General features: G+C 46.2%; 2 protein-coding genes across 2 annotated transcripts in view; one reads left to right on the top strand and one right to left on the bottom strand.

Moving 5' to 3' along the window:
• The window catches only part of XPO7 (exportin 7), a 28,239-nt gene extending 13,917 nt beyond the window's left edge, over positions 1–14,322 (bottom strand). Inside the window, exons 1-6 of the mRNA XM_053966267.1 lie at positions 14,242–14,322; positions 11,751–12,012; positions 9,947–10,053; positions 8,031–8,119; positions 5,056–5,163; positions 1,468–1,550 (exon numbers count right to left, since the gene is read on the bottom strand). Coding sequence (XP_053822242.1) covers positions 1,468–1,550; positions 5,056–5,163; positions 8,031–8,119; positions 9,947–10,053; positions 11,751–12,012; positions 14,242–14,322 — 730 coding nt within the window. The remainder of the gene's footprint in view (positions 1–1,467; positions 1,551–5,055; positions 5,164–8,030; positions 8,120–9,946; positions 10,054–11,750; positions 12,013–14,241) is intronic.
• Positions 14,323–14,395: 73 nt separating this feature from the next.
• DOK2 (docking protein 2) overlaps positions 14,396–14,433 on the top strand; it is a 1,673-nt gene continuing 1,635 nt past the window's right edge. Inside the window, exon 1 of the mRNA XM_053966266.1 lies at positions 14,396–14,405. Within this exon, the coding sequence (XP_053822241.1) occupies positions 14,396–14,405 (10 nt within the window). The remainder of the gene's footprint in view (positions 14,406–14,433) is intronic.

The following is a 14,433-nucleotide window of genomic DNA, read 5'->3' as shown; positions in this document are numbered from 1 at the left end:
TGAAATTTGGATATTGGGATGGGATTTCAAATCCATCCCAACCCAAACCATTCCATGATCCTATAAATTCCACACTAGATGGGATTTCAAATCCATCCCAACCCGAAATCTGGGAATTGGGATGGGATTTCAAATCCATCCCAACCCAAAATCTGGGAATTGAGATGGGATTTCAAATCCATCCCAACCCAAAATCTGGGAATTGGGATGGGATTTCAAATCCATCCCAACCCAAACCATCCCGTGATCCCCTGAATTCCAAACTGGATGGGATTTCTAATCCATCCCAACCCAAAATCTGGGAATTGGGATGGCATTCCAAATCCTTTCCAGGAAATCTAGGAATTATTTATGTGGCTCCTTTCCAACCCAAACCATTCCATCATCCAGGATGTTTCCAAGATGTTTCCATGGATGAACCCAGGACATTTCCACGATTTATCCAGGATTTTTCCATGGATCCATCCATGATTTTTCCAGGATGAATCCAGGATGTTTCCATGATTTATCCAGGATTTTTCCATGGATGAACCCAGGATGTTTCCAGGATGAACCCAGGATTTATCCATGATTTATCCAGGATTTTTCCATGGATCCACCCAGGATTTTTCCATGGATGAACCCAGGACGTTTCCACGATTTATCCAGGATTTTTCCATGGATCCATCCATGATTTTTCCATGGATCCATCCATGATTTTTCCAGGATGAACCCAGGACGTTTTTAGGATGAACCCAGGACATTTCCATGATTTATCCAGGATTTTTCCATGGATCCATCCATGATTTTTCCAGGATGAACCCAGGACATTTCCACGATTTATCCAGGATTTTTCCATGGATCCATCCATGATTTTTCCAGGATGAACCCAGGACATTTCCACGATTTATCCAGGATTTTTCCATGGATCCATCCATGATTTTTCCAGGATGAACCCAGGACATTTCCACGATTTATCCAGGATTTTTCCATGGATCCATCCATGATTTTTCCAGGATGAACCCAGGACATTTCCACGATTTATCCAGGATTTTTCCATGGATCCATCCATGATTTTTCCAGGATGAACCCAGGACATTTCCACGATTTATCCAGGATTTTTCCATGGATCCATCCATGATTTTTCCAGGATGAACCCAGGACGTTTCCACGATTTATCCAGGATTTTTCCATGGATCCACCCAGGATTTTTCCATGGATGAACCCAGGACGTTTCCACGATTTATCCAGGATTTTTCCATGGATCCATCCATGACTTTTCCAGGATGAACCCAGGATGTTTCCAGGATGAACCCAGGACGTTTCCATGATTTATCCAGGATTTTTCCATGGATCCATCCATGATTTTTCCATGGATGAATCCATGATTTTTCCATGGATCCATCCATGATTTTTCCATGGATGAACCCAGAACGTTTCCACGATTTATCCAGGATTTTTCCATGGATGCATCCCAGGCTCCCTCACCGTAGGTCGTGATCATCTTGCTGGTCTCGCGGAAGAGCAGGATCCCGTTGGGAGAGGAGACATCGAACTGGAGCCGCTGGGATCTGCGGGAAAAGCAGGGAATGCTCAGAGCCAGGGAATGCTCCGGGGCTGGAGCCCGCCTGGGAATGTTCCCCTGGAGAAGGGAAATCCAGGGAGAGCTCCCAGCACATTCCAGAGGCTGCGGGGGCTCCAGGAGAGCTGGGGAGGATTTGGGATAAGGGATGGGACACAGGGAATGGATTTAAGTGGGAAAGGGGAGATTGGGGTGGGATTTTGGGAAGGAATTCCTGGCTGGGATGGAATTCCCAGGAAGAATTCCTGTGGATCCCTGGCAGTGTCCAATGAAAGTTGAGAAAGATCCAAGGAAATCTTGGAGCCTGGAGGGGTTCCAGGAGAGCTGCAGAGGGATTTGGGATAAGGGATGGGACACAGGGAATGGATTTAACCTGGGAAAGGGGAGATTGGGGTGGGATTTTGGGAAGGAATTCCTGGCTGGGATGGAATTCCCAGGAGGAATTCCTGTGGATCCCTGGGAGTGTCCAAAGAAAGTTGGAAAAGATCCAAGGAAATTCTGGAACCTGGAGAGGCTCCAGGAGAGCTGGGGAGGGATTTGGGATAAGGGATGGGACACAGGGAATGGATTGAACTGGGAAAGGGGAGATTTGATGGGATTTTGGGAAGGAATTCCTGGCCAGGATGGAATTCCCAGGATGGAATTCCAGTGGATCCCTGGCAGTGCCCAATTCCAGCTTGGATCCCCTGGCAGAGCAGAACGTGGATATTTAACTGGATTTAAAGCTCTTCCAAGGGGCAGAATTCCAGGAAATCCCAGATTTTTGGGAATTTCCTACCTGGGAAAAATGGGATTTGGGCGGGGGGGGAAATGGGATTTGGGTGGAAAAATGAGGAAAAAATGGGGATTTGGGGAGGAAAATGAGGAAAAAAAGGGGATTTGGGGAGGAAAAATGGGGATTTGGGGGGGGAAAAATGAGGAAAAATTGGGAATTTGGGAGGGAAAATGGGGAAAAAATGGGGATTTGGGGGAAAAATGAGATTTGGATGCGAAAAATGGGGATTTGGAGAGGAAAAAATGAGGAAAAATGGGGATTTGGGGAAAAATGGGGATTTGGGGAGGAAAATTGGGGAAAAAAGGGGGATTTGGAGGGAAAATGGGGGAAAAATGGGGATTTGGGGGGAAAATGGGGATTTGGGGAGGAAAAATGGGAAAAAAAAAGGGAATTTGGAGGGGAAAATGAGGAAAAATGGGGATTTGGGGGGAAAAAGGAGGGATTTGGGTCACACCCACCCAAACAAGGATGAAATAACCCCTGGCAAGGCTCAGAATTCCGGGAAAATCCCGGAATTTTGGGAATTCCCACCTGTTGTAAATGGGGTGTAGGAGGGAAAATGGGATTTGGGGGGGAAAAATGAGGAAAAAATGAGGGAATTTAGGGGGGAAAAATGGGGAAAGAAATAGGGATTTGGGTGGGAAAATGGGGATATGGGTGGGAAAAATGAGAAAAACTGGGAAATTGGGGGGTAAAATGAGGAAAAATGGGGATTTGGGGGAAAAATGGGGATTTGGGGAGGAAAAATGGGAAAAAAAAAGGGAATTTGGAGGGGAAAATGAGGAAAAAATGGGAATTTGGGGGGGAAAACGAAGGTTTTGGGGGTGAAATTGAGGAATTTTGGGTGGAAAAACGAAGGTTTTGGGTGAAAAAGGAGGGATTTGGGTCACACCCACCCAAACAAGGATGAAATAACCCCTGGCAAGGCTCAGAATTCCGGGAAAACCGCGGGATTTTGGGAATTCCCACCTGTTGTAAATGGGGTTTAGGAGGAAAAATGGGGATTTGGGGGCAAAAATGAAGAAAAAAAATGAGGGATTTGGGGGGAAAAATGGGGAAAAAAATGGGATTTGGGGGGGGAAATTCGGAAAAAAAATGGGGATTTGGGGGAAAAATGGGGATTTGGGGGGGAAAAATGAGGGAATTTGGGAGGGAAAATGGGGAAAAAATGGGATTTGGGGGGGGAAATCCGGAAAAAATGGGGATTTGGGGGGAAAATGAGGAAAAAAGGGGATTTGGAGAGGAAAAAATGAGGAAAAATGGGGATTTGGGGGGGGAAATGAGGAAAAAAAAGGGAATTTGGGGGGAAAACTGAAGGTTTTGGGTGGAAAAAGGAGGGATTTGGGTGGAAAAAGGAGGGATTTGGGTCACACCCACCCAAACAAGGATGAAATAACCCCTGGCAAGGCTCAGAATTCCGGGAAAACCGCGGGATTTTGGGAATTCCCACCTGTTGTAAATGGGGTTTAGGAGGAAAAATGGGGATTTGGGGGCAAAAATGAAGAAAAAAATGAGGGATTTGGGGGGAAAAAATGGGGAAAAAAATGGGATTTGGGGGGGAAATTCGGAAAAAAAATGGGGATTTGGGGGGAAAATGGGGATTTTGGGGGGGGGAGATGAGGAAAAAATGGGAATTTGGGGGGAAAATTGAGGGTTTTGGGGAGGAAAAATGGGGAAAAAATGGGAATTTGGAGGAAAAATGGGGGAAAAATGGGGATTTGGGGGGAAAAAGGAGGGATTTGGGTCACACCCACCCAAACAAGGATGAAATAACCCCTGGCAAGGCTCAGAATTCCGGGAAAACCCCGGAATGTTGGGAATTCCCACCTGTTGTAAATGGGGTGTAGGAGGAAAAATGGGATTTGGGGGGAAAAATGGGGATTTGGAGAGGAAAATTGGGGAAAAAAAGGGGATTAGGGGAAAAAAATGGGGGGAAAATGGGGATTTGGGGGAAAAAATGAGGGAATTTGGGGGGAAAATGAGGGAATTTGGGAGGGAAAATGGGGAAAAAATGGGATTTGGGGGGGGAAATTCAGAAAAAAATGGGATTTGGGGGAAAAATGGGGATTGGGGGGGGGGGAAATGAGGAAAAAAAAAATGGGAATTTGGGGGGAAAATTGAGGGTTTTGGGGGGAAAATTGAGGGATTTGGGTCACACCCACCCAAACAAGGATGAAATAACCCCTGGCAAGGCTCAGAATTCCGGGAAAACCCCGGAATGTTGGGAATTCCCACCTGTTGTAAATGGGGTGTAGGAGGGAAAATGGGATTTGGGGGGAAAAATGAGGAAAAAATGAGGGAATTTAGGGGGGAAAAATGGGGAAAAAAAATGGGATTTGGGGGGGGAAATTCGGAAAAAAAATGGGGATTTGGGGGAAAAATGGGGATTTGGGGGGGAAAAATGAGGGAATTTGGGAGGGAAAATGGGGAAAAAATGGGATTTGGGGGGGGAAATCCCGGAAAAAAAATGGGGATTTGGGGGGAAAATGAGGAAAAAAGGGGATTTGGAGAGGAAAAAATGAGGAAAAATGGGGATTTGGGGGGGGAAATGAGGAAAAAAAAGGGAATTTGGGGGGAAAACTGAAGGTTTTGGGTGGAAAAAGGAGGGATTTGGGTGGAAAAAGGAGGGATTTGGGTCACACCCACCCAAACAAGGATGAAATAACCCCTGGCAAGGCTCAGAATTCCGGGAAAACCGCGGGATTTTGGGAATTCCCACCTGTTGTGGACCAGCTCAGCCATGAGTTTGAGCACGGGCGTGGTGCAGGCGGGGTCGTGGTACCAGAGCTCGATGGCTCTCTGCAGGATGGGCATGTAGGAGGGGTAACTGCGGGGAAATTAAGGAATTCCCGCTTTTCCCGGCAAAAATCCCGCGGGAATCGGGCTTGGCCACGCCCGGGGTGGGAGGGAAGGGAAGGGAGAAATCTTCGTTTTTAAAGGAAATCCCAAATTTTAGAGGGAATCCCAATTTTTTAAAGGAAATCAGAGCGCAAAATGGATTTTTTGGGAAGGATCCAAGAGGAAAATCCCAATTTTTTAAGGAAATCCCAATTTTTTCAAGGGAAATCAGAACCCAAAAAGGATTTTTTGGAAGGATCCAGGAGGAAAATCCCAATTTTTTTAAAGGGAATCCCAAATTTTAGAGGGAATCCCAATTTTTTAAAGGAAATCAGAACCCAAAATGGATTTTTTTGGAAGGATCCAAGAGGAAAATCCCAATTTTTTTAAGGAAATCCCAAATTTTAGAGGAAATCCCAAATGTTAAGGGAAATCCCAATTTTTTTTTAAGGAAATCCCAATTTTTTAAAGGAAATCCCAGATTTTTAAAGGGAAATCAGAACCCAAAAAGGATTTTTTTGGAAGGATCCAGGAGGAAAATCCCATTTTTTAAGGAAATCCCAAATTTTAGAGGAAAATCCCAATTTTTTAAAGGAAATCCCAAATTTTAGAGGAAAATCCCAAATTTTAAAAGGGAAATCAGAACCCAAAATTGATTTTTTGGAAGGATCCAGGAGGAAAATGCCATTTTTTTAAAGGAAATCCCAAATTTTAGAGGGAATCCCAATTTTTTAAAGGGAAATCAGAACCCAAAAAGGATTTTTTGGGAAGGATCCAAGAGGAAAAATCCCTTTTTTTTAAAGGAAATCCCAAATTTTCTAAGGAAATCCCAATTTTTAGAGGAAATCCCAGATTTTTAAAGGGAAATCAGAACGCAAAATGGATTTTTTGGAAGGATCCAGGAGGAAAATCCCAATTTTTTTAAAGGAAATCCCAAATTTTAGAGGGAATCCCAATTTTTTAAAGGGAAATCAGAACCCAAAAAGGATTTTTTGGGAAGGATCCAAGAGGAAAAATCCCTTTTTTTTAAAGGAAATCCCAAATTTTCTAAGGAAATCCCAATTTTTAGAGGAAATCCCAAATTTTTAAAGGGAAATCAGAACCCAAAAAGGATTTTTTTGGAAGGATCCAAGAGGAAAATCCCATTTTTTTAAGGAAATCCCAAATTTTTAAAGGGAAATCAGAGCGTAAAATGGATTTTTTTGGAAGGATCCAGAAGGAAAATCCCATTTTTTTAAGGAAATCCCAAATTTTAGAGGAAAATCCCAATTTTTTAAAGGAAATCTCAATTTTTAGAGGAAATCCCAACTTTTTAAAGGGAAATCAGAGCGTAAAATGGATTTTTTTGGGAAGGATCCAGGAGGAAAATCCCAATTTTTTTAAGGAAATCCCAATTTTTTCAAGGGAAATCAGAGCGCAAAATGGATTTTTTGGGAAGGATCCAGGAGGAAAATCCCATTTTTTTAAGGAAATCCCAAATTTTAGAGGAAAATCCCAATTTTTTTTAAGGAAATCCCAAACTTTAGAGGAAAATCCCAATTTTTTAAAGGGAATCCCAGTTTTTTAAAGGGAAATCAGAACCCAAAAAGGATTTTTTTGGAAGGATCCAGGAGAAAAATCCCAATTTTTCAAAGGAAATCCCAAATTTTAGAGGAAAATCCCAATTTTTTAAAGGAAATCAGAACCCAAAATGGATTTTTTGGGAAGGATCCAAGAGGAAAAATCCCTTTTTTTTAAAGGAAATCCCAAATTTTCTAAGGAAATCCCAATTTTTAGAGGAAATCCCAAATTTTTAAAGGGAAATCAGAAGGCAAAATGGATTTTTTTGGAAGGATCCAAGAGGAAAATCCCATTTTTTTAAGGAAATCCCAAATTTTTAAAGGGAAATCAGAGCGTAAAATGGATTTTTTTGGAAGGATCCAGGAGGAAAATCCCAATTTTTTTAAGGAAATCCCAAATTTTAGAGGAAAATCCCAATTTTTTAAAGGAAATCAGAAGGCAAAATGGATTTTTTTGGAAGGATCCAGGAGGAAAATCCCAATTTTTTTAAGGAAATCCCAATTTTTTAAAGGTTAGGCCCAGCTCAGGGCTGTTAGGCCCGACTCAGGCTTTAGGCCCAGCTCAGGATTAGGCCCAGGGTTAGGCCCAGCTCAGGGATTTTAGGCCCAGCTCAGGGATTTTAGGCCCAGCTCAGGGTTAGGCCCAGCTCAGGGATTTTAGGCCCGGCTCAGGGATTTTAGGCCCAGCTCAGGGTGTTTAGGCCCAGCTCAGGGTTGTTAGGTCCAGCTCATTGATTTTAGGCCCGGCTCAGGGTGTTTAGGCCTGGCTCATTGATTTTAGGCCCAGCTCAGGGATTTTAGGCCTGGCTCAGGGTTAGGCTCAGGGATTTTAGGCCCAGCTCAGGGATTTTAGGCCCGGCTCAGGGTTAGGCTCAGGGATTTTAGGCCCGGCTCATTGATTTTAGGCCCAGCTCAGGGTTGTTAGGCCCAGCTCAGGGTTGTTAGGCCCGGCTCAGGGTTAGGCTCAGGGTTGTTAGGCCTGGCTCAGGGTTAGGCTCAGGGATTTTAGGCCCGGCTCAGGGTTAGGCTCAGGGTTGTTAGGCCCGGCTCAGGGTTGGGCTCAGGGTTGTTAGGCCCGGCTCAGGGTTAGGCTCAGGGTTGTTAGGCCTGGCTCAGGGTTGTTAGGCCCGGCTCAGGGTTGTTAGGCCTGGCTCAGGGTTAGGCTCAGGGTTGTTAGGCCCGGCTCAGGGTTGTTAGGCCCGGCTCAGGGTTGTTAGGCCTGGCTCAGGGTTAGGCTCAGGGATTTTAGGCCCGGCTCAGGGTTAGGCTCAGGGATTTTAGGCCCGGCTCAGGATACATCCACTCGAAGAGCATCATGAAGGAGGTTTTGGCGTTGAAGGCGAAGGCGATGCCGCGCAGGTCCCGCACCAGCCCCACCAGCGTGCGCTGGGAGAGAGAGAGAGAGGGAATGGACCCAGGGGAGTGGGAACACGGAGTGGGAACACGGAGTGGGAACACGGATTGGGAACACGGATCCACCCAGGGCATTGGGGAACACGGATTGGGGAACACGGAATGGGGAACACGGATTGGGAACACGGATTGGGAACACGGATTGGGGAACACGGATTGGGAACACGGATTGGGAACACGGATTGGGAACACGGATTGGGAACACGGATTGGGAACACGGATCCACCCAGGGCATTGGGGAACACGGAGTGGGAACACGGATTGGGAACATGGATTGGGAACATGGATTGGGAACATGGATTGGGAACATGGATTGGGAACATGGATTGGGGAACACGGAATGGGAACACGGATCCACCCAGGGGATTGGGAACACGGATTGGGAACACGGATTGGGAACACGGATTGGGAACACGGATTGGGAACACGGATTGGGGAACACGGATTGGGAACACGGATTGGGGAACACGGATCCCACTGAACTGATCCCAGGGGATTGGGGATACACGGAATGGGAACACGGATTGGGAACACGGATTGGGAACACGGATTGGGAACACGGATTGGGAACACGGATCCACCCAGGGGATTGGGGAACACGGATTGGGAACACGGATTGGGGAACACGGATTGGGAACACGGATTGGGAACACGGATTGGGAACACGGATCCACCCAGGGGATTGGGGAACACGGAATGGGAACACGGATTGGGGAACACGGATTGGGGAACACGGATTGGGAACATGGATCCACCCAGGGGATTGGGGAACACGGAATGGGAACACGGATTGGGAACACGGATCCACCCAGGGGATTGGGGAACACGGATTGGGAACACGGATTGGGAACACGGATCCACCCAGGGGATTGGGGAACACGGATTGGGAACACGGATTGGGAACACGGATCCACCCAGGGGATTGGGGAACACGGATTGGGAACACGGATTGGGAACACGGATTGGGGAACACGGATTGGGGAACACGGATTGGGAACACGGATCCACCCAGGGCATTGGGGAACACGGATCCACCCAGGGCCCTCCCAAGGGATTCAATCTAAACTGATCCCAAGGGATTGGGGAACCCAGATCCCACCAAACTGATCCCAAGGGATTCAGGAACCCAAATTCCCTCAGGACTGATCCCAAGGGATTCAGGAACCCCAATTCCCTCAGGACTGATCCCAATTCCCTCAGGCCTCATCCCAAGGGATTCGGGAACCCCAATTCCCTCTTGATTGATCCCAGTTCCCTCAGGACTGATCCCAATTCCCTCAGGCCTCATCCCAAGGGATTCAGGAACCCAAATTCCCTCTGGACTGATCCCAATTCCTTCTGGATTTATTCCAAGGGATTCAGGAACCTCCCAATTCCCTCAGGACTGATCCCAACTCCCTCTGGATTTATCCCAATTCCCTCAGGACTGATCCCAATTCCCTCAGGACTGATCCCAATTCCCTCTGGACTGATCCCAGTTCCCTCAGGACTGATCCCAAGGGATTCAGGAACCCCAGTTCCCACTAAACTGATCCCAATTCCCTCAGGACTGATCCCAATTCCCTCAGGACTGATCCCAATTCCCTCAGGACTGATCCCAAGGGATTCAGGAACCCCAGTTCCCACTAAACTGATCCCAATTCCCTCAGGACTGATCCCAATTCCCTCAGGACTGATCCCAATTCCCTCTGGACTGATCCCAGTTCCCTCTGGACTGATCCCAGTTCCCTCTGGCCTCATCCCAAGGGATCTGGGAGCCCCAAATCCCGGGAAAGGATGCGGGAATTCCGCCGGGCCCACCTTGGCCTCCTGCTCGTTGAAGGAGTTGGTGCTGAACATCTGAGCCACGGCCTCGAAGGCAGCGGTGAGGGGCAGCATGAACTGCTCGTACTGATCCTCGTCCTCCCCTGGAAAACAGGGAAAATCCATGGAAAAACAGGGAAAAAACATGGAAAAAACATGGGAATTCAATGGGAATTCAATGGGAATTCAATGGGAAAATATGGGAAATCCATAGAGAAACATGGAAACCCACGGGACATCCCCCATGAACTGCTCGTACTGATCCTCGTCCTCCCCTGGGAAAAACAGGGAAAATCCATGGAAAAACAGGGAAAAAACATGGAAAAACATGGAAAAACAGGGAAAATCCATGGGAATTCAATGGGAAATCCATGGGAAATCCATAGAGAAACATGGAAAATTCATAGAGAACCCACGGGACATCCCCCATGAACTGCTCGTACTGATCCTCGTCCTCCCCTGGGAACAACAGGGAAAATCCAGGGAAAAACAGGGAAAAACAGGGAAAAACATGGAAAAACAGGGAAAAACAGGGAAAAACATGGGAAAATATGGGAAATCCATGGAAAAAACATGGAAAAAACAGGGAAAATCCATGGAAAAAACATGGAAAAAAGTAAAAAATATGAAAAAACCCATGGGAACTGCATGGAAAAACATGGAAAATCCCTGGATAAATCCAGGGAAAATTGATCCCCAAATCTCAGTGGGATGGGAAAGCTGATCCCAAATTTTGAGATGGGAAAATTGATCCCAAATCTTGGGATGGGAAAGTTGGTCCCAAATTTTGGTGGGATGGAAAAATTGATCCCAAATTTTGGGATGGAAAAATTGATCCCAAATCTCGGTGGGATGGGAAAATCGATCCCAAATCTTGGGATGAAAAAATTGATCCCAAATTTTAGGATGGAAAAAATGTTCCCAAATTCTGAGATGGGAAAGCTGATCCCAAATTTTAGGATGGGAAAACTGATCCCAAATTTTTGGGATGAAAAAATTGATCCCAAATCTTGGATGGGAAAATCGATCCCAAATTTTAGGATGGGAAAATTGATCCCAAATTCTGAGATGGGAAAGCTGAGCCCAAGTTTTGCAATGGGAAAACCGATCCCAAATTTTTGGGATGGAAAAATTGATCCCAAATCTTGGGATGGGAAAATCGATCCCAAAATTTTTGGGATGGAAAAATCGATCTCAAATTTTAGGATGAAAAAATTGATCCCAAATTCTAGGATGAGAAAATTTTCTCCCAAATCTTGGGATGGGAAAGTTGATCCCAAATTTTAGGATGGAAAAATTGATCCCAAATCTTGGTGGGATTTGAAAAATCGATCCCAAATCTTGGGATGGAAAAATCGATCCCAAATCTTGGGATGAAAAAATTGATCCCAAATCTTGGGATGGAAAAGCTGATCCCAAATCTTGGGATGGAAAAATTGATCCCAAATCTTGGGATGAAAAAATTGATCCCAAATCTTGGGATGAAAAAATTGATCCCAAATTTTTAGGATGGAAAAATCGATCCCAAATTTTTAGGATGGAAAAATCGATCCCAAATTCTTAGGATGGAAAAATCGATCCCAAATTTTCAGGATGAAAAAATCGATCCCAAATTTTAGGATGAGTAAATTTTCTCCCGAGCTTTGAGGAGACCGGAAAATCCCCACCCTGATCTCTCCGACTCCAAATCCCCCATTCCCCTTTCTCCCATTTGCCTTTTCCCGGCGGAGCTGCCCCTTGCCTAAATCCCAAAAGGGAGCTGAGAAAAGCGGGAATTGCGGGGGAATTCCCGGGAAAATACCTAAATCCACCATGAGGAGCCGGCCCAGCGCGGTGTAGAAGGTGGTGCGGCAGCGCATGTCCGACAGGCTCGACTGGTTGTTGATCCCCAGGAAGGAAAAGTGCTCGCTCTGGAAAAGGAGAGGTGGGAATGCCGGGAAAAGGGCCTGGGAAAGAGGCCTGGGATCCAGGAATTGATGGGAAACATTCCTGGGATCCAGGGATTGATGGGAAACATTCCTGGGAATCAGCCCTGGGATCCAGGGATTGATGGGAAAACAGCCCTGGAATCAGCCCTGGGATCCAGGGATTGATGGGAAACATTCCTGGGAATCAGCCCTGGGATCCAGGGATTGATGGGAAACATTCCTGGAATCCAGGGATTGATGGGAATCAGCCCTGGAATCCAGGGATTGATGGGAAAGAGGCCTGGGATCCAGGGATTGATGGGAAAGAGGCCTGGGATCCAGGGATTGATGGGAAAGAGGCCTGGGATCCAGGGATTTATGGGAAAGAGGTCTGGGATCCAGGGATTGATGGGAAACATTCCTGGGAATCAGCCCTGGAATCCAGGGATTGCTGGGAATCAGCCCTGGGATCCAGGGATTGATGGGAATCAGCCCTGGGAATCATCCTGGAATGCAGGGATTGCTGGGAATCAGCCTGGAAAAACAGCCCTGGGATCCAGGAATTCCTGGAAAACATTCCTGGAAATGCCTGGAAAACTTCCTGGGAACACCTGGAAAAGTGGCCTGGGATCCAGGGATTGATGGGAAACATTCCTGGAATCCAGGGATTGCTGGGAATCAGCCCTGGGATCCAGGGATTGCTGGGAATCAGCCCTGGAAATTCAGGGATTGCTGGGAATCAGCCCTGAACTCCAGAATTCTTGGAAAAAATCCTGGGAATCATTCCTGGAAAAAATTCCTGGGAATAATCCCTGAACTGCAGGAATTCCTGGAAAAATCCTGGAGAAAATCCCTAAACTGCAGGAATTCCTGGAAAAATTCCTGGGAATCATCCCTGAACTGCAGGAATTCCTGGGAATCATCCCTGAACTGCAGGAATTCCTGGAAAAATCCTGGAGAAAATCCCTGAACTGCAGGAATTCCTGGAAAAATTCCTGGGAATCATCCCTAAACTGCAGGAATTCCTGGAAAAATCCTGGAAAACCTCTCTGAACTGCAGGAATTCCTGGAAAAATTCCTGGGAATCATCCCTGAACTCCAGAATTCCTGGAAAAAATCCTGGAGAAAATCCCTGAACTGCAGGAATTTCTGGAAAAAATCCTGGAAAACCTCCCTGAACTCCAGAATTCCTGGGAATCATCCCTGAACTCCAGGAATTCCTGGGAATCATCCCTGAACTGCAGGAATTCCTGGAAAAATCCTGGAGAAAATCCCTAAACTGCAGGAATTCCTGGGAAAAATTCCTGGGAATCATCCCTGAACTGCAGGAATTCCTGGAAAAATCCTGGAAAACCTCTCTGAACTGCAGGAATTCCTGGAAAAAATTCTTGGGAATCATCCCTGAACTCCAGAATTCCTGGAAAAAATCCTGGAGAAAATCCCTGAACTGCAGGAATTCCTGGAAAAATCCTGGAAAATCTCCCTGAAATCCAGAATTCCTGGGAATCATCCCTGAACTGCAGAAATCCTGGGAATCATCCCTGAACTGCAGGAATTCCTGGGAATCATCCCTGAAATCCAGGAATTCCTGGGAATCATCCCTAAACTGCAGGAATTCCTGGAAAAATCCTGGAGAAAATCCCTGAACTCCAGGAATTTCTGGAAAAAATCCTGGAAAACCTCCCTGAACTGCAGGAATTCCTGGGAATCATCCCTGAACTCCAGGAATTCCTGGAAAAATTCCTGGAAATCATCCCTAAACTGCAGGAATTCCTGGAAAAAATTCTTGGGAATCATCCCTGAACTCCAGAATTCCTGGAAAAATCCTGGAAATCATCCCTGAAATCCAGAATTCCTGGAAAAATCCTGGAGAAAATCCCTGAACTGCAGGAATTCCTGGGAAAAATTCCTGGGAATCATCCCTGAAATCCAGAATTCCTGGGAATCATCCCTGAACTGCAGGAATTCCTGGGAATCATCCCTGAACTGCAGGAATTCCTGGAAAAATCCTGGAGAAAATCCCTAAACTGCAGGAATTCCTGGAAAAATCCTGGAAAACCTCCCTGAAATCCAGGAATTCCTGGGAATCATCCCTGAACTCCAGGAATTCCTGGAAAAATTCCTGGAAATCATCCCTAAACTGCAGGAATTCCTGGAAAAAATTCTTGGGAATCATCCCCGAACTCCAGAATTCCTGGAAAAATCCTGGAAATCATCCCTGAAATCCAGAATTCCTGAAAAAATCCTGGAGAAAATCCCTGAACTGCAGGAATTCTGGGAAAAATCCTGGGAATCATCCCTGAAATCCAGAATTCCTGGGAATCATCCCTGAAATCCAGGAATTCCTGGGGAATCATCCCTAAACTGCAGGAAATTCCTGGAAACCTCCCTGAACTGCAGGAATTCCTGGGAATCAGCCCTGAACTGCAGGAAGGGCTTTGGGCTGAGAGAGACCTCAAATACCATCCTCCCCCTCTCCCAGGCTGGGAATTTCCAGGAATTTCCCCCAGGATTCCACGGAGAGCAGAAATCTTCGGGAATGGGGAAGCGCCACCAACCAAAACCCTTCAAAAAACC

Source organism: Vidua chalybeata, chromosome 28, assembly GCF_026979565.1.
Source record: "Vidua chalybeata isolate OUT-0048 chromosome 28, bVidCha1 merged haplotype, whole genome shotgun sequence".
Classification (NCBI taxonomy): domain Eukaryota; kingdom Metazoa; phylum Chordata; class Aves; order Passeriformes; family Viduidae; genus Vidua; species Vidua chalybeata.
This window is presented reverse-complemented; position numbering and strand designations above follow the sequence as displayed.